This window comes from Salmo salar, chromosome ssa18, assembly GCF_905237065.1.
Source record: "Salmo salar chromosome ssa18, Ssal_v3.1, whole genome shotgun sequence".
NCBI classification, from domain to species: Eukaryota; Metazoa; Chordata; class Actinopteri; order Salmoniformes; family Salmonidae; genus Salmo; species Salmo salar.
In genome coordinates this window covers 41,778,409-41,797,735 of record NC_059459.1, presented here as the reverse complement: position 1 = coordinate 41,797,735, position 19,327 = coordinate 41,778,409, and the positions used below count along the sequence as shown (strand labels likewise).

At 39.5% G+C, this 19,327-nt stretch overlaps 1 protein-coding gene across 10 annotated transcripts in view; it reads left to right on the top strand.

Annotated features, from left to right (window-relative positions):
- Positions 1–19,327, top strand: part of LOC106613940 (dedicator of cytokinesis protein 1) — a 729,054-nt gene that overhangs the window by 582,099 nt on the left and 127,628 nt on the right. For all 10 annotated transcript variants that reach the window (XM_045701156.1, XM_045701154.1, XM_045701151.1 and 7 more), the window contains 3 exons: positions 1–66; positions 326–366; positions 2,803–2,893. The exon at positions 1–66 is cut by the window's left edge and continues 91 nt beyond it. In XM_045701156.1, the coding sequence (XP_045557112.1) occupies positions 1–66; positions 326–366; positions 2,803–2,893 (198 nt within the window). The remainder of the gene's footprint in view (positions 67–325; positions 367–2,802; positions 2,894–19,327) is intronic.

Sequence of the window (19,327 nt, the reverse complement as noted above, 5' to 3'; positions counted from 1 at the left end):
GACTACAGGACCATCATGCACGATGAGAACAAGGAGAACCGGATGAGCTGCACTGTCAACGTGCTGGTAGGAGAGACACACACTGTTCTGTCCTGTTCCGTTGTGGACAGATGTCTGGCTGCGTCCTGCTGCGATGCCTAGCTTAGAGTTACCTGTCTTATTGTGACTGACAGTTTACTTTCCAACTGTTGGAAAGACATTTGAGATTTAAACACCAGCTGCATAACATTCATGTTTGGTATTGTTGCGATTTGTTGTCGCTATTTCACTTTCGTACTTAAAGCATTTCAGTTTTGTTAAACTATTTCAATGTTTTCATCCTCAGAACTTCTACAAGGAGATAGAGAGAGAAGAGATGTACATCAGGTAGGAAGAGCTCTTCATCTTCCTCAACTACACTTTTCTGTTGTTCTTTAAGGAATACCTGGGATAGGATAAAGTAATCCTTCTACCCCCCCTTAAAAGATATAGATGTACTATTGTAAAGTGGTTGTTCCACTGGATATCATAAGGTGAATGCACCAATTTGTAAGTCGCTCTGGATAAGAGCGTCTGCTAAATGACTTAAATGTAAATGTAAATGTTCTATTGTACTCAGTCCCTCTGTGAAGTCAAGGCCAGTTGTTTTTGTACTCAGTCCCTCTGTGAAGTCAAGGCCAGTTGTTTTTGTACTCAGTCCCTCTGTGAAGTGAAGTCAAGTCCAGGTGTTTTTGTACTCAGTACCTCTGTGAAGTCAAGGCCAGATGTTTTTTTACTCAGTCCCTCTGTGAAGTCAAGGCCAGGTGTTTTTGTACTCAGTACCTCTGTGAAGTCAAGGCCAGGTGTTTTTGTACTCAGTCCCTCTGTGAAGTCAAGGCCAGGTGTTTTTGTACTCAGTACCTCTGTGAAGTCAAGGCCAGGTGTTTTGTACTCAGTACCTCTGTGAAGTCAAGGCCAGGTGTTTTTGTACTCAGTACCTCTGTGAAGTCAAGGCCAGGTGTTTTTGTACTCAGTACCTCTGTGAAGTCAAGGCCAGGTGTTTTTGTACTCAGTCCCTCTGTGAAGTCAAGGCCAGGTGTTTTTGTACTCAGTACCTCTGTGAAGTCAAGGCCAGGTGTTTTTTTACTCAGTCCCTCTGTGAAGTCAAGGCCAGGTGTTTTTTTACTCAGTCCCTCTGTGAAGTCAAGGCCAGGTGTTTTTGTACTCAGTCCCTCTGTGAAGTCAAGGCCAGGTGTTTTTGTACTCAGTACCTCTGTGAAGTCAAGGCCAGGTGTTTTTGTACTCAGTACCTCTGTGAAGTCAAGGCCAGGTGTTTTTGTACTCAGTCCCTCTGTGAAGTCAAGGCCTGGTGTTTTTGTACTCAGTCCCTCTGTGAAGTCAAGGACAGGAGTTTTTGCAATCTTCCCTGACTGACAATGAATAACTGCATATCACAATAGGAGGTTTTCTCTTTCACTGGTGAAACATTCAGTGGTGAATACATCAGAATATTTATTTTATACCCAAGCTTTGTCTCAAATGTCTGTGTGATTTTCTGTAAATCACATTCCCTGCTTTTCCATCAGTCAGCCCAAGCGGTCCGTCAGTCAGCCCTAGCGGTCCGTCAGTCAGCCCCAGCGGTCCGTCAGTCAGCCCCAGCGGTCCGTCAGTCAGCCCCAGCGGTCCGTCAGTCTGCCCCAGCGGTCCGTCAGTCTGCCCCAGCGGTCCGTCAGTCAGCCCCAGCGGTCCGTCAGTCTGCCCCAGCGGTCCGTCAGTCTGCCCCAGCGGTCCGTCAGTCAGCCCCAGCGGCGGTCCGTCAGTCAGCCCCAGCGGTCCGTCAGTCTGCCCCAGCGGTCCGTCAGTCTGCCCCAGCGGTCCGTCAGTCTGCCCCGGCGGTCCGTCAGTCAGCCCCGGCGGTCCGTCAGTCAGCCCCAGCGGTCCGTCAGTCAGCCCCATGTTGCCGTCTAAAAAGCGTTTTCTGAGATGAAAGGAAAATGTCACCATGAACTGCATAAGCCCACATCCCAATTGGCCCCCTATTCCCTATATAGTGCACTACTATTGACCAGGACTCACTCTATTCCCTATATAGTGCACTACTTTAGACCAGCACCCTATTCCCTATATAGTGCACTATTATTAACCAGCACCCTATTCCCTATATAGTGCACTACTTTAGACCAGCACCCTATTCCCTATATAGTGCACTATTATTAACCAGCACCCTATTCCCTATATAGTGCACTACTTTAGACCAGCACCCTATTCCCTATATAGTGCACTACTTTAGACCAGGACCCTATTCCCTATATAGTGCACTACTATTGACCAGCGCCCTATTCCCTATATAGTGCACTACTATTGACCAGGACTCACTCTATTCCCTATATAGTGCACTACTTTAGACCAGCACGCTATTCCCTATATAGTGCACTATTATTAACCAGCACCCTATTCCCTATATAGTGCACTACTTTAGACCAGCACCCTATTCCCTATATAGTGCACTACTTTAGACCAGCACCCTATTCCCTATATAGTGCACTATTATTAACCAGCACCCTATTCCCTATATAGTGCACTACTATTGACCAGCACCCTATTCCCTATATAGTGCGCTACTATTGACCAGCACCCTATTCCCTATATAGTGCACTACTTTAGACCAGGACCCTATTCCCTATATAGTGCACTACTATTGACCAGCACCCTATTCCCTATATAGTGACTAGGGGACTAGTCCAGACACAGTTGACTTGTCTCTGTCCGTTGTCACCATGGCGACGTCATATTGAAGGCCACCAAGGTGTGTACCGTTGACTCATGTGTCCTCTGTCTGGACAGGTACCTGTACAAGCTGTGTGACCTCCACAAGGAGTGTGACAACTACACTGAAGCTGCCTACACACTGCTGCTGCACGCTAAGCTGCTCAAGGTATTACACACACACACACACACACACACACACACACACACACACACACACACACACACACACACACACACACATCAATATACATGCACAGAAGGACACACACACATAGCTCAGACACACTCTCTCTCTCTCTCTCTCTCTCTCTCTCTCTCTCTCTCTCTCTTCCTCTGTGTATCTCTCTCTCTCTCTCTCTCTCTCTCTTCCTCTGTGTATCTCTCTCTCCCTCTGTGTATCTCTCTCTGTCTCTCTCTTATTCTCTCTCTCTCTCTATCTCTCTCCCTCTCTCTCTCTCTCTCGCTCTCTTCCTCTGTGTATCTCTCTCTCTCTCTCTCTCTCTCTTCCTCTGTGTATCTCTCTCTCTCCCTCTGTGTATCTCTCTCTGTCTCTCTCTTATTCTCTCTCTATCTCGCTCCCTCTCTCTCTCTCTCTCTCTCTCTCTCTCTGTGTATCTCTCTCTCTCTCTCTCTTCCTCTATGTATCTCTCTCTCTCTCTCTCCCTCTCTCTCTCTCTCTTCCTCTGTGTATCTCTCTCTCTCTCTCCCTCTCTCTCTCTTTCTCTGTGTCTCTCTCCCTCTCTCTCTCTCTCTCTCCCTCTCTCTCTCTCTCTCTCTTCCTCTGTGTATCACTCTCTCTCTTCCTCTGTGTATCTCTCTCTCTTCCTCTGTGTATCTCTCTCTCTCTCTCTCTCTTCCTTTGTGTATCTCTCCCCCTCTCTTCCTCTGTGTCTCTCTCCCTCTCTTCCTCTGTGTATCTCTCTCTCTCTCTCTCTCTCTCTCTCTCTCTCTCTCTCTCTCTCTCTCCCTCTGTGTCTCTCTCCCTCTCTTCCTCTGTGTATCTCTCTCTCTCTCTCTCTTCCTCTCTTTGTCTCTCTCCCTCTCTTCCTCTGTGTATCTCTCTCCCTCTCTTTCCTTCTATCTCTCCCCCTCTCTTCCTCTGTCTCTCTCCCTCTCTTCCTCTGTGTATCTCTCTCTCTTCCTCTCTGTGTCTCTCTCCCTCTGTGTATCTCTCTCCCTCTCTTTCCTTCTCCCTCCTCCTCTGTCTCTCTATGAATTGATGGTGTGAAACGTATGTGGTTTAGCGTCTGTTGAATAGCAGCAGTTGTAGAGGACAAAGCCCCAGTAGGCTGTAATCATATAGATGGCTGTTAACCTTGCAGTAGCAGAGGTGTAACCGTGAATATCAATGTGTTGTGGAACAGGATCTGGATAGCAGCGATACGTCCATCCGTGTTTTAATCCTCCCTCTGTCAGGAGAGGACAGGACTGATGAGATGAGAGAGGAGAAGAATGGAGAGAGAGGGGACTGAAGAGAGGAGAAGAATGGAGAGAGAGGGGACTGAAGAGAGGAGAAGAATGGAGAGAGGACAGAGAGAGAGGGGACTGAAGAGAGGAGAAGAATGGAGAGAGGACAGAGAGAGAGGGGACTGAAGAGAGGAGAAGAATGGAGAGAGGAGAGAGAGAGGGGACTGAAGAGAGGAGTAGAATGGAGAGAGAGAGGGGACTGAAGAGAGGAGTAGAATGAGAGAGAGAGAGAGAGAGGGGACTGAAGATAGGACAAGAATGGAGAGAGAGAAAGGAGGGTAGTGAGAGAGAGAGAGAGAGAGAGAGAGAGAGAGAGAGAGAGAGAGAAAGGGGACTGAAGAGAGGAGAAGAATGGAGAGAGAGAGGGGACTGAAGAGAGGAGAAGAATGGAGAGAGAGAAAGGAGGGTAGTGAGAGAGAGAGAGAGAGAGAGAGAGAGAAAGGGGACTGAAGAGAGGAGGGTGGAGAGATGGAGGAAGAGGGGAAAAGGGAGAGAGAGGACCGAAGAGCAGAGATGGAGAGCTAGGAGATTAGGGAGAGAAAGGGGGAGGAGAGGAATGGAGAGAGAGAAAGAGCGAGAGAAAGAAGGGGAGGAAAATAATAGGGGGAGAGGAGAGACAGAGAAAGTTAGAGTTGGAGGGAGGGAGGGTTTTTTCACCTTGTTACAGAACAGAGAATGAATGGCAGAAAGAAGAGAGGAAAAGAGCCATGTCCCCCTGTCCCCTGTCCCCCCTGTCCCCTCTGTCCCCTGTCCCCCCTGTCCCCTCTGTCCTCTGTCCCCTCTTTCCCCTGTCCCCCCTGTTCCCTCTGTCCCCCCTGTCCCCTCTGTCCCCTCTGTCCTCTGTCCCCCCTGTCCCCCCTGTCCCCTCTGTCCTCTGTCCCCTCTGTCCCCTGTCCCCCCTGTCCCCTCTGTCCCCTCTGTCCTCTGTCCCCCTGTCCCCGTCTCTGTCCCCTCTGTCCCCTGTCCCCCTGTCCCCCTGTCCCCTCTGTCCCCTCTGTCCTCTGTCCCCCTGTCCCCCCTGTCCCCTCTGTCCTCTGTCCCCTCTGTCCCCTGCCCCCTGTCCCCTCTGTCCTCTGTCCCCCTGTCCCCCTGTCCCCTCTGTCCTCTGTCCCCTCTTTCCCCCTGTCCCCCTGTCCCCCTCTGTCCCCTCTGTCCCCTCTTTCCCCTGTCCCCCTGTTCCCTCTGTCCCCCTGTCCCCTCTGTCCTCTGTCCCCTCTTTATGACAATGACTGAACTTCTCAGTGTCACTCTGTCACTAGTAGTGACATCCCTGCCTACATACTAAAGAGAGAGAAGATAACTTATTCTGCCATGTTTACTAGTGTGTGATATTAACGTACAGTATTATTCTACCATGGCTACTAGTGTGTGATAGTGACGTACAGTATTATTCTACCATGGTTACTAGTGTGTGATATTAATGTACAGTATTATTCTACCATGGTTACTAGTGTGTGATCTTAACGTACTGTATTATTCTACCATGGTTACTAGTGTGTGATATTAACGTACAGTATTATTCTGCCATGGTTACTAGTGTGTGATAGTGATGTACAGTATTATTCTACCATGGTTACGAGTGTGTGATAGTGACGTACAGTATTATTCTACCATGGTTACTAGTGTGTGATATTGACGTACAGTATTATTCTGCCATGGTTACTAGTGTGTGATAGTGACGTACAGTATTATTCTACCATGGTTACTAGTGTGTGATAGTGGCGTACAGTATTATTCTACCATGGTTACTAGTGTGTAATACGGACGTACAGTATTATTCTACCATGGTTACTAGTGTGTGATAGTGACGTACAGTATTATTCTACCATGGTTACTAGTGTGTAATAGTGATGTACAGTATTATTCTACCATGGTCACTAGTGTGTGATATTAACGTACAGTATTAATCTACCATGGTTACTAGTGTGTGATATTAACGTACAGTATTATTCTACCATGGTTACTAGTGTGTGATATTAACGTACAGTATTATTCTACCATGGTTACTAGTGTGTGATATTAACGTACAGTATTATTCTACCATGGTTACTAGGGTGTGATAGTGACGTACAGTATTATTCTACCATGGTTACTAGTGTGTGATAGTGACGTACAGTATTTCTTCTACCATGGTTACTAGTGTGTGATAGTGATGTACAGTATTATTCTACCATGGTTACTAGTGTGTCATAGTGACGTACAGTATTATTCTACCATGGTTACTAGTGTGTGATAGTGATGTACAGTATTATTCTACCATGGTTACTAGTGTGTGATAGTGATGCACAGTATTATTCTACCATGGTTACTAGTGTGTGATATTAACGTACAGTATTATTCTGCCATGGTTACTAGTGTGTGATAGTGATGTACAGTATTATTCTACCATGGTTACGAGTGTGTGATAGTGACGTACAGTATCATTCTACCATGGTTACTAGTGTGTGATATTGACGTACAGTATTATTCTGCCATGGTTACTAGTGTGTGATAGTGACGTACAGTATTATTCTACCATGGTTACTAGTGTGTGATAGTGACGTACAGTATTATTCTACCATGGTTACTAGTGTGTAATACGGACGTACAGTATTATTCTACCATGGTTACTAGTGTGTGATAGTGACGTACAGTATTATTCTGCCATGGTTACTAGTGTGTGATAGTGACGTACAGTATTATTCTACCATGGTTACTAGTGTGTGATAGTGATGTACAGTATTATTCTACCATGGTCACTAGTGTGTGATATTAACGTACAGTATTAATCTACCATGGTTACTAGTGTGTGATATTAACGTACAGTATTATTCTACCATGGTTACTAGTGTGTGATATTAACGTACAGTATTATTCTACCATGGTTACTAGTGTGTGATATTAACGTACAGTATTATTCTACCATGGTTACTAGGGTGTGATAGTGACGTACAGTATTATTCTACCATGGTTACTAGTGTGTGATAGTGACGTACAGTATTATTCTACCATGGTTACTAGTGTGTGATAGTGATGTACAGTATTATTCTACCATGGTTACTAGTGTGTCATAGTGACGTACAGTATTATTCTACCATGGTTACTAGTGTGTGATAGTGATGTACAGTATTATTCTACCATGGTTACTAGTGTGTAATAGTGATGTACAGTATTATTCTACCATGGTTACTAGTGTGTGATATTAACGTACAGTATTATTCTACCATGGATACTAGTGTGTGATAGCGACGTACAGTATTATTCTACCATGATTACTAGTGTGTGATAGTGATGTACAGTATTATTCTACCATGGTTACAAGTGTGTGATAGTGATGTACAGTATTATTCTACCATGGTTACTAGTGTGTGATAGTGACGTACAGTATTATTCTACCATGGTTACTAGTGTTTGATTGTGATGTACAGTATTATTCTACCATGGTTACTAGTGTGTGATAGTGATGTACAGTAGTATTATTCCATGGTTACTAGTGTGTGATAGTGACGTACAGTATTATTCTACCATGGTTACTAGTGTGTGATAGTGATGTACAGTATTATTCTACCATGGTTACTAGTGTGTAATACGGACGTACAGTATTATTCTACCATGGTTACTAGTGTGTGATAGTGACGTACAGTATTATTCTGCCATGGTTACTAGTGTGTGATAGTGACGTACAGTATTATTCTACCATGGTTACTAGTGTGTAATAGTGATGTACAGTATTATTCTACCATGGTCACTAGTGTGTGATATTAACGTACAGTATTAATCTACCATGGTTACTAGTGTGTGATATTAACGTACAGTATTATTCTACCATGGTTACTAGTGTGTGATATTAACGTACAGTATTATTCTACCATGGTTACTAGTGTGTGATATTAACGTACAGTATTATTCTACCATGGTTACTAGGGTGTGATAGTGACGTACAGTATTATTCTACCATGGTTACTAGTGTGTGATAGTGACGTACAGTATTATTCTACCATGGTTACTAGTGTGTGATAGTGATGTACGGTATTATTCTACCATGGTTACTAGTGTGTCATAGTGACGTACAGTATTATTCTACCATGGTTACTAGTGTGTGATAGTGATGTACAGTATTATTCTACCATGGTTACTAGTGTGTGATAGTGATGCACAGTATTATTCTACCATGGTTACTAGTGTGTGATATTAACGTACAGTATTATTCTGCCATGGTTACTAGTGTGTGATAGTGATGTGCAGTATTATTCTACCATGGTTACGAGTGTGTGATAGTGACGTACAGTATTATTCTACCATGGTTACTAGTGTGTGATATTGACGTACAGTATTATTCTGCCATGGTTACTAGTGTGTGATAGTGACGTACAGTATTATTCTACCATGGTTACTAGTGTGTGATAGTGACGTACAGTATTATTCTACCATGGTTACTAGTGTGTAATACGGACGTACAGTATTATTCTACCATGGTTACTAGTGTGTGATAGTGACGTACAGTATTATTCTGCCATGGTTACTAGTGTGTGATAGTGACGTACAGTATTATTCTACCATGGTTACTAGTGTGTGATAGTGATGTACAGTATTATTCTACCATGGTCACTAGTGTGTGATATTAACGTACAGTATTAATCTACCATGGTTACTAGTGTGTGATATTAACGTACAGTATTATTCTACCATGGTTACTAGTGTGTGATATTAACGTACAGTATTATTCTACCATGGTTACTAGTGTGTGATATTAACGTACAGTATTATTCTACCATGGTTACTAGGGTGTGATAGTGACGTACAGTATTATTCTACCATGGTTACTAGTGTGTGATAGTGACGTACAGTATTATTCTACCATGGTTACTAGTGTGTGATAGTGATGTACAGTATTATTCTACCATGGTTACTAGTGTGTCATAGTGACGTACAGTATTATTCTACCATGGTTACTAGTGTGTGATAGTGATGTACAGTATTATTCTACCATGGTTACTAGTGTGTAATAGTGATGTACAGTATTATTCTACCATGGTTACTAGTGTGTGATATTAACGTACAGTATTATTCTACCATGGATACTAGTGTGTGATAGCGACGTACAGTATTATTCTACCATGATTACTAGTGTGTGATAGTGATGTACAGTATTATTCTACCATGGTTACAAGTGTGTGATAGTGATGTACAGTATTATTCTACCATGGTTACTAGTGTGTGATAGTGACGTACAGTATTATTCTACCATGGTTACTAGTGTTTGATTGTGATGTACAGTATTATTCTACCATGGTTACTAGTGTGTGATAGTGATGTACAGTAGTATTATTCCATGGTTACTAGTGTGTGATAGTGACGTACAGTATTATTCTACCATGGTTACTAGTGTGTGATAGTGATGTACAGTATTATTCTACCATGGTTACTAGTGTGTAATACGGACGTACAGTATTATTCTACCATGGTTACTAGTGTGTGATAGTGACGTACAGTATTATTCTGCCATGGTTACTAGTGTGTGATAGTGACGTACAGTATTATTCTACCATGGTTACTAGTGTGTAATAGTGATGTACAGTATTATTCTACCATGGTCACTAGTGTGTGATATTAACGTACAGTATTAATCTACCATGGTTACTAGTGTGTGATATTAACGTACAGTATTATTCTACCATGGTTACTAGTGTGTGATATTAACGTACAGTATTATTCTACCATGGTTACTAGTGTGTGATATTAACGTACAGTATTATTCTACCATGGTTACTAGGGTGTGATAGTGACGTACAGTATTATTCTACCATGGTTACTAGTGTGTGATAGTGACGTACAGTATTATTCTACCATGGTTACTAGTGTGTGATAGTGATGTACAGTATTATTCTACCATGGTTACTAGTGTGTCATAGTGACGTACAGTATTATTCTACCATGGTTACTAGTGTGTGATAGTGATGTACAGTATTATTCTACCATGGTTACTAGTGTGTGATAGTGATGCACAGTATTATTCTACCATGGTTACTAGTGTGTGATATTAACGTACAGTATTATTCTGCCATGGTTACTAGTGTGTGATAGTGATGTGCAGTATTATTCTACCATGGTTACGAGTGTGTGATAGTGACGTACAGTATTATTCTACCATGGTTACTAGTGTGTGATATTGACGTACAGTATTATTCTGCCATGGTTACTAGTGTGTGATAGTGACGTACAGTATTATTCTACCATGGTTACTAGTGTGTGATAGTGACGTACAGTATTATTCTACCATGGTTACTAGTGTGTAATACGGACGTACAGTATTATTCTACCATGGTTACTAGTGTGTGATAGTGACGTACAGTATTATTCTGCCATGGTTACTAGTGTGTGATAGTGACGTACAGTATTATTCTACCATGGTTACTAGTGTGTGATAGTGATGTACAGTATTATTCTACCATGGTCACTAGTGTGTGATATTAACGTACAGTATTAATCTACCATGGTTACTAGTGTGTGATATTAACGTACAGTATTATTCTACCATGGTTACTAGTGTGTGATATTAACGTACAGTATTATTCTACCATGGTTACTAGTGTGTGATATTAACGTACAGTATTATTCTACCATGGTTACTAGGGTGTGATAGTGACGTACAGTATTATTCTACCATGGTTACTAGTGTGTGATAGTGACGTACAGTATTATTCTACCATGGTTACTAGTGTGTGATAGTGATGTACAGTATTATTCTACCATGGTTACTAGTGTGTCATAGTGACGTACAGTATTATTCTACCATGGTTACTAGTGTGTGATAGTGATGTACAGTATTATTCTACCATGGTTACTAGTGTGTAATAGTGATGTACAGTATTATTCTACCATGGTTACTAGTGTGTGATATTAACGTACAGTATTATTCTACCATGGATACTAGTGTGTGATAGCGACGTACAGTATTATTCTACCATGATTACTAGTGTGTGATAGTGATGTACAGTATTATTCTACCATGGTTACAAGTGTGTGATAGTGATGTACAGTATTATTCTACCATGGTTACTAGTGTGTGATAGTGACGTACAGTATTATTCTACCATGGTTACTAGTGTTTGATTGTGATGTACAGTATTATTCTACCATGGTTACTAGTGTGTGATAGTGATGTACAGTATTATTATTCCATGGTTACTAGTGTGTGATAGTGACGTACAGTATTATTCTACCATGGTTACTAGTGTGTAATATTAACGTACAGTATTATTCTACCATGGTTACTAGTGTGTGATAGTGATGTACAGTATTATTCTGCCATGGTTACTAGTGTGTGATAGTGACGTACAGTATTATTCTGCCATGGTTACTAGTGTGTGATAGTGACGTACAGTATTATTCTACCATGGTTTCTAGTGTGTGATATTAACGTACAGTATTATTCTACCATGGTTACTAGTGTGTGATATTAACGTACAGTATTATTCTACCATGGTTACTAGTGTGTGATATTAACGTACAGTATTATTCTACCATGGTTACTATTGTGTGATATTAACGTACAATATTATTCTACCATGGTTACTAGTGTGTGATAGTGACGTACAGTATTATTCTACCATGGTTAAATAGTGTTTGATAGTGATGTACAGTATTTTTCTACCATGGTTACTAGTGTGTGATAGTGATGTACAGTATTATTCTACCATGGTTACTAGTGTTTGATAGTGACGTACAGTATTATTCTACCATGGTTACTAGTGTGTGATATCTATGTACAGTATTATTCTACCATGGTTACTAGTGTGTGATAGTGACGTACAGTATTATTCTGCCATGGTTACTAGTGTGTGATAGTGACGTACAGAATTATTCTTCCACGGTTACTAGTTTTTGATAGTGATGTACAGTATTATTCTACCATGGTTACTAGTGTGTGATAGTGATGTACAGTATTATTCTACCATGGTTACTAGTGTGTGATAGTTACGTACAGTATTATTCTACCATGGTTACTAGTGTGTGATATTAACGTACAGTATTATTCTACCATGGTTACTAGTGTGTGATAGTGACGTACAGTATTATTCTACCATGGTTACTAGTGTGTGATATTAATGTACAGTATTATTCTACCATGGTTACTAGTGTGTGATATTAACGTACAGTATTATTCTACCATGGTTACTAGTGTGTGACATTAACGTACAGTATTATTCTGCCATGGTTACTAGTGTGTGATAGTGATGTACAGTATTATTCTACCATGGTTACGAGTGTGTGATAGTGACGTACAGTATTATTCTACCATGGTTACTAGTGTGTGATATTGACGTACAGTATTATTCTGCCATGGTTACTAGTGTGTGATAGTGACGTACAGTATTATTCTACCATGGTTACTAGTGTGTGATAGTGACGTACAGTATTATTCTACCATGGTTACTAGTGTGTAATACGGACGTACAGTATTATTCTACCATGGTTACTAGTGTGTGATAGTGACGTACAGTATTATTCTGCCATGGTTACTAGTGTGTGATAGTGACGTACAGTATTATTCTACCATGGTTACTAGTGTGTGATAGTGATGTACAGTATTATTCTACCATGGTCACTAGTGTGTGATATTAACGTACAGTATTAATCTACCATGGTTACTAGTGTGATATATTAACGTACAGTATTATTCTACCATGGTTACTAGTGTGTGATATTAACGTACAGTATTATTCTACCATGGTTACTAGTGTGTGATATTAACGTACAGTATTATTCTACCATGGTTACTAGGGTGTGATAGTGACGTACAGTATTATTCTACCATGGTTACTAGTGTGTGATAGTTACGTACAGTATTATTCTACCATGGTTACTAGTGTGTGATAGTGATGTACAGTATTATTCTACCATGGTTACTAGTGTGTCATAGTGACGTACAGTATTATTCTACCATGGTTACTAGTGTGTGATAGTGATGTACAGTATTATTCTACCATGGTTACTAGTGTGTAATAGTGATGTACAGTATTATTCTACCATGGTTACTAGTGTGTGATATTAACGTACAGTATTATTCTACCATGGATACTAGTGTGTGATAGCGACGTACAGTATTATTCTACCATGATTACTAGTGTGTGATAGTGATGTACAGTATTATTCTACCATGGTTACAAGTGTGTGATAGTGATGTACAGTATTATTCTACCATGGTTACTAGTGTGTGATAGTGACGTACAGTATTATTCTACCATGGTTACTAGTGTTTGATTGTGATGTACAGTATTATTCTACCATGGTTACTAGTGTGTGATAGTGATGTACAGTATTATTCTGCCATGGTTACTAGTGTTTGATAGTGATGTACAGTATTATTCTACCATGGTTACTAGTGTGTGATATTAACGTACAGTATTATTCTGCCATGGTTACTAGTGTGTGATATTAACGTACAGTATTATTCTACCATGGTTACTAGTGTGTGATAGTGATGTACAGTATTATTCTACCATGGCTACTAGTGTGTGATAGTGACGTACAGTATTATTCTACCATGGTTACTAGTGTGTGATAGTGATGTACAGTATTATTCTACCATGGTTACTAGTGTGTCATAGTGACGTACAGTATTATTCTACCATGGTTACTAGTGTGTGATAGTGATGTACAGTATTATTCTACCATGGTTACTAGTGTGTAATAGTGATGTACAGTATTATTCTACCATGGTTACTAGTGTGTGATATTAACGTACAGTATTATTCTACCATGGATACTAGTGTGTGATAGCGACGTACAGTATTATTCTACCATGATTACTAGTGTGTGATAGTGATGTACAGTATTATTCTACCATGGTTACAAGTGTGTGATAGTGATGTACAGTATTATTCTACCATGGTTACTAGTGTGTGATAGTGACGTACAGTATTATTCTACCATGGTTACTAGTGTGTGATAGTGATGTACAGTATTATTCTACCATGGTCACTAGTGTGTGATATTAACGTACAGTATTAATCTACCATGGTTACTAGTGTGTGATATTAACGTACAGTATTATTCTACCATGGTTACTAGTGTGTGATATTAACGTACAGTATTTTTCTACCATGGTTACTAGTGTGTGATATTAACGTACAGTATTATTCTACCATGGTTACTAGGGTGTGATAGTGACGTACAGTATTATTCTACCATGGTTACTAGTGTGTGATAGTGACGTACAGTATTATTCTACCATGGTTACTAGTGTGTGATAGTGATGTACAGTATTATTCTACCATGGTTACTAGTGTGTCATAGTGACGTACAGTATTATTCTACCATGGTTACTAGTGTGTGATAGTGATGTACAGTATTATTCTACCATGGTTACTAGTGTGTGATAGTGATGTACAGTATTATTCTACCATGGCTACTAGTGTGTGATAGTGACGTACAGTATTATTCTACCATGGCTACTAGTGTGTGATATTAACGTACAGTATTATTCTACCATGGTCACTAGTGTGTGATCTTAACGTACTGTATTATTCTACCATGGTTACTAGTGTGTGATATTAACGTACAGTATTATTCTACCATGGTTACTATTGTGTGATATTAACGTACAGTATTATTCTACCATGGTTACTAGTGTGTGATATTAACGTACAGTATTATTCTACCATGGTTACTAGTGTGTGATATTAACGTACAGTATTATTCTACCATGGTTACTAGTGTGTGATATTAACGTACAGTATTATTCTACCATGGTTACTAGGGTGTGATAGTGACGTACAGTATTATTCTACCATGGTTACTAGTGTGTGATAGTGACGTACAGTATTATTCTACCATGGTTACTAGTGTGTGATAGTGATGTACAGTATTATTCTACCATGGTTACTAGTGTGTCATAGTGACGTACAGTATTATTCTACCATGGTTACTAGTGTGTGATAGTGATGTACAGTATTATTCTACCATGGTTACTAGTGTGTAATAGTGATGTACAGTATTATTCTACCATGGTTACTAGTGTGTGATATTAACGTACAGTATTATTCTACCATGGATACTAGTGTGTGATAGCGACGTACAGTATTATTCTACCATGATTACTAGTGTGTGATAGTGATGTACAGTATTATTCTACCATGGTTACAAGTGTGTGATAGTGATGTACAGTATTATTCTACCATGGTTACTAGTGTGTGATAGTGACGTACAGTATTATTCTACCATGGTTACTAGTGTTTGATTGTGATGTACAGTATTATTCTACCATGGTTACTAGTGTGTGATAGTGATGTACAGTATTATTCTGCCATGGTTACTAGTGTTTGATAGTGATGTACAGTATTATTCTACCATGGTTACTAGTGTGTGATATTAACGTACAGTATTATTCTGCCATGGTTACTAGTGTGTGATATTAACGTACAGTATTATTCTACCATGGTTACTAGTGTGTGATAGTGATGTACAGTATTATTCTACCATGGCTACTAGTGTGTGATAGTGACGTACAGTATTATTCTACCATGGTTACTAGTGTGTGATAGTGATGTACAGTATTATTCTACCATGGTTACTAGTGTGTCATAGTGACGTACAGTATTATTCTACCATGGTTACTAGTGTGTGATAGTGATGTACAGTATTATTCTACCATGGTTACTAGTGTGTAATAGTGATGTACAGTATTATTCTACCATGGTTACTAGTGTGTGATATTAACGTACAGTATTATTCTACCATGGATACTAGTGTGTGATAGCGACGTACAGTATTATTCTACCATGATTACTAGTGTGTGATAGTGATGTACAGTATTATTCTACCATGGTTACAAGTGTGTGATAGTGATGTACAGTATTATTCTACCATGGTTACTAGTGTGTGATAGTGACGTACAGTATTATTCTACCATGGTTACTAGTGTGTGATAGTGATGTACAGTATTATTCTACCATGGTCACTAGTGTGTGATATTAACGTACAGTATTAATCTACCATGGTTACTAGTGTGTGATATTAACGTACAGTATTATTCTACCATGGTTACTAGTGTGTGATATTAACGTACAGTATTATTCTACCATGGTTACTAGTGTGTGATATTAACGTACAGTATTATTCTACCATGGTTACTAGGGTGTGATAGTGACGTACAGTATTATTCTACCATGGTTACTAGTGTGTGATAGTGACGTACAGTATTATTCTACCATGGTTACTAGTGTGTGATAGTGATGTACAGTATTATTCTACCATGGTTACTAGTGTGTCATAGTGACGTACAGTATTATTCTACCATGGTTACTAGTGTGTGATAGTGATGTACAGTATTATTCTACCATGGTTACTAGTGTGTAATAGTGATGTACAGTATTATCCTACCATGGCTACTAGTGTGTGATAGTGACGTACAGTATTATTCTACCATGGCTACTAGTGTGTGATATTAACGTACAGTATTATTCTACCATGGTCACTAGTGTGTGATCTTAACGTACTGTATTATTCTACCATGGTTACTAGTGTGTGATATTAACGTACAGTATTATTCTACCATGGTTACTATTGTGTGATATTAACGTACAGTATTATTCTACCATGGTTACTAGTGTGTGATATTAACGTACAGTATTATTCTACCATGGTTACTAGTGTGTGATATTAACGTACAGTATTATTCTACCATGGTTACTAGTGTGTGATAGTGACGTACAGTATTATTCTACCATGGTTACTAGTGTGTGATAGTGACGTACAGTATTATTCTACCATGGTTAAATAGTGTTTGATAGTGATGTACAGTATTTTTCTACCATGGTTACTAGTGTGTGATAGTGATGTACAGTATTATTCTACCATGGTTACTAGTATTTGATAGTGACGTACAGTATTATTCTACCATGGTTACTAGTGTGTGATATCTATGTACAGTATTATTCTACCATGGTTACTAGTGTGTGATAGTGACGTACAGTATTATTCTGCCATGGTTACTAGTGTGTGATAGTGACGTACAGAATTATTCTTCCACGGTTACTAGTTTTTGATAGTGATGTACAGTATTATTCTACCATGGTTACTAGTGTGTGATAGTGATGTACAGTATTATTCTACCATGGTTACTAGTGTGTGATAGTTACGTACAGTATTATTCTACCATGGTTACTAGTGTGTGATATCTATGTACAGTATTATTCTACCATGGTTACTAGTGTGTGATAGTGACGTACAGTATTATTCTACCATGGTTACTAGTGTGTGATATTAACGTACAGTATTATTCTACCATGGTTACTAGTGTGTGATATTAACGTACAGTATTATTCTTCCATGGTTACTAGGGTGTGATAGTGACGTACAGTATTATTCTACCATGGTTACTAGTGTGTGATAGTGACGTACAGTATTATTCTACCATGGTTACTAGTGTGTGATATTAACGTACAGTATTATTCTACCATGGTTACTAGTGTGTGATATCTATGTACAGTATTATTCTACCATGGTTACTAGTGTGTGATAGTGATGTACAGTATTATTCTACCATGGTTACTTGTGTGTGATATTAACGTACAGTATAATTCTACCATGGTTACTAGTGTGTGATATTAACGTACAGTATTATTCTACCATGGTTACTAGTGTGTGATAGTGATGTACAGTATTATTCTACCATGGTTACTAGTGTGTGATATTAACGTACAGTATTATTCTACCATGGTTACTAGTGTGTCATATTGACGTACAGTATTATATACTAAAAGTAACAAGTTAAATATTAAAGGGATAGTGTAGAGATTTCCAGATGTAGGTTGTTTTTCTGGAGACAAATTCATGGATACCATTTTTATTTCTCATCGGGCAGTTTGGAGATTATAGAAGCTAGCATATCGTTAGTTTAGCGCAATTGTTGAAAGTCTCCCGGTACAGTTGCCAGGTCATCTGAAAAGCAGGGAAGTAAACCTTGTAACTACTCCAAGCTGAGTAGTTGGTCATTACAAAGCTATACTTAGAAATCAATATTGTGTTTTTAATCATAAAAAAATACAAGATTCTATCTACTTACTCATTGTGTTCCGTTGTCGCATAGAAATGTATAGAGAGCTTACAATGTTGTATCGGTCTCAATGACGCTGCCCGTGTGCTCACAGACGCCATAGGACAGATACAATGTTGCGAACTCTATATATCTCTATGGGACAACGGGACACAATGAGGAAGAATCTCATTTCTTCTTATTATTATTATATATATTTTTTTTTTTTTTTTTGCCATTTCAAACCAGCTGGGGCTTTCCCCAAATGTTGCAAAGAGTGAGACAGAAATAGAGAGAGAGAGAGAGAACTGGAGGCTATTATACTGTAAAATGTGATAGATTTTTCCAAAGCAGAGCCTGGAGGTTAGAGTCTTTCTTCAAGCTGTGTCATGAATTGGTTTGTAGGAAGCTCAACTATCTTTCTGTTTTTAGTCTCTATGGTTCCACTACATAGATAATGTCTCTGGTCTCTCTATGGTACACTATATAGATAATGAGTCTGGTCTCTCTCTATCGTCCACTATATAGATAATGTATCTGGTATCTCTCTATGGTTCCAATATATAGATAATGTGTCTGGTCTCTCTATGGTCCACTATATAGATAATGTATCTGGTCTGTCTATGGTCCACTATATAGACAATGTGTCTGGTCTCTCTATGGTCCACTATATAGATAATGTGTCTGGTCTCTCTCTATGGTCCACTATATAGATAATGTGTCTGGTCTCTCTATGCTCTACTATATAGATAATGTGACTGGTCTCTCTCTATGGTCCACTATATAGATAATGTATCTGGTCTCTCTCTATGGTCCACTATATAGATAGTGTATCTGGTCTCTCTATGGTCCACTATATAGATAATGTGTCTGGTCTCTCTCTATGGTCCACTATATAGATAATGTGTCTGGTCTCTCTCTATGGTCCACTATATAGATAATGTGTCTGGTCTCTCTATGCTCTACTATATAGATAATGTGACTGGTCTCTCTCTATGGTCCACTATATAGATCATTTATCTGGTCTCTCTATGCTCCACTATATAGATAATGTATCTGGTCTCTCTCTATGGTCCACTATATAGATAATGTGTCTGGTCTCTCTCTATGGTTCCA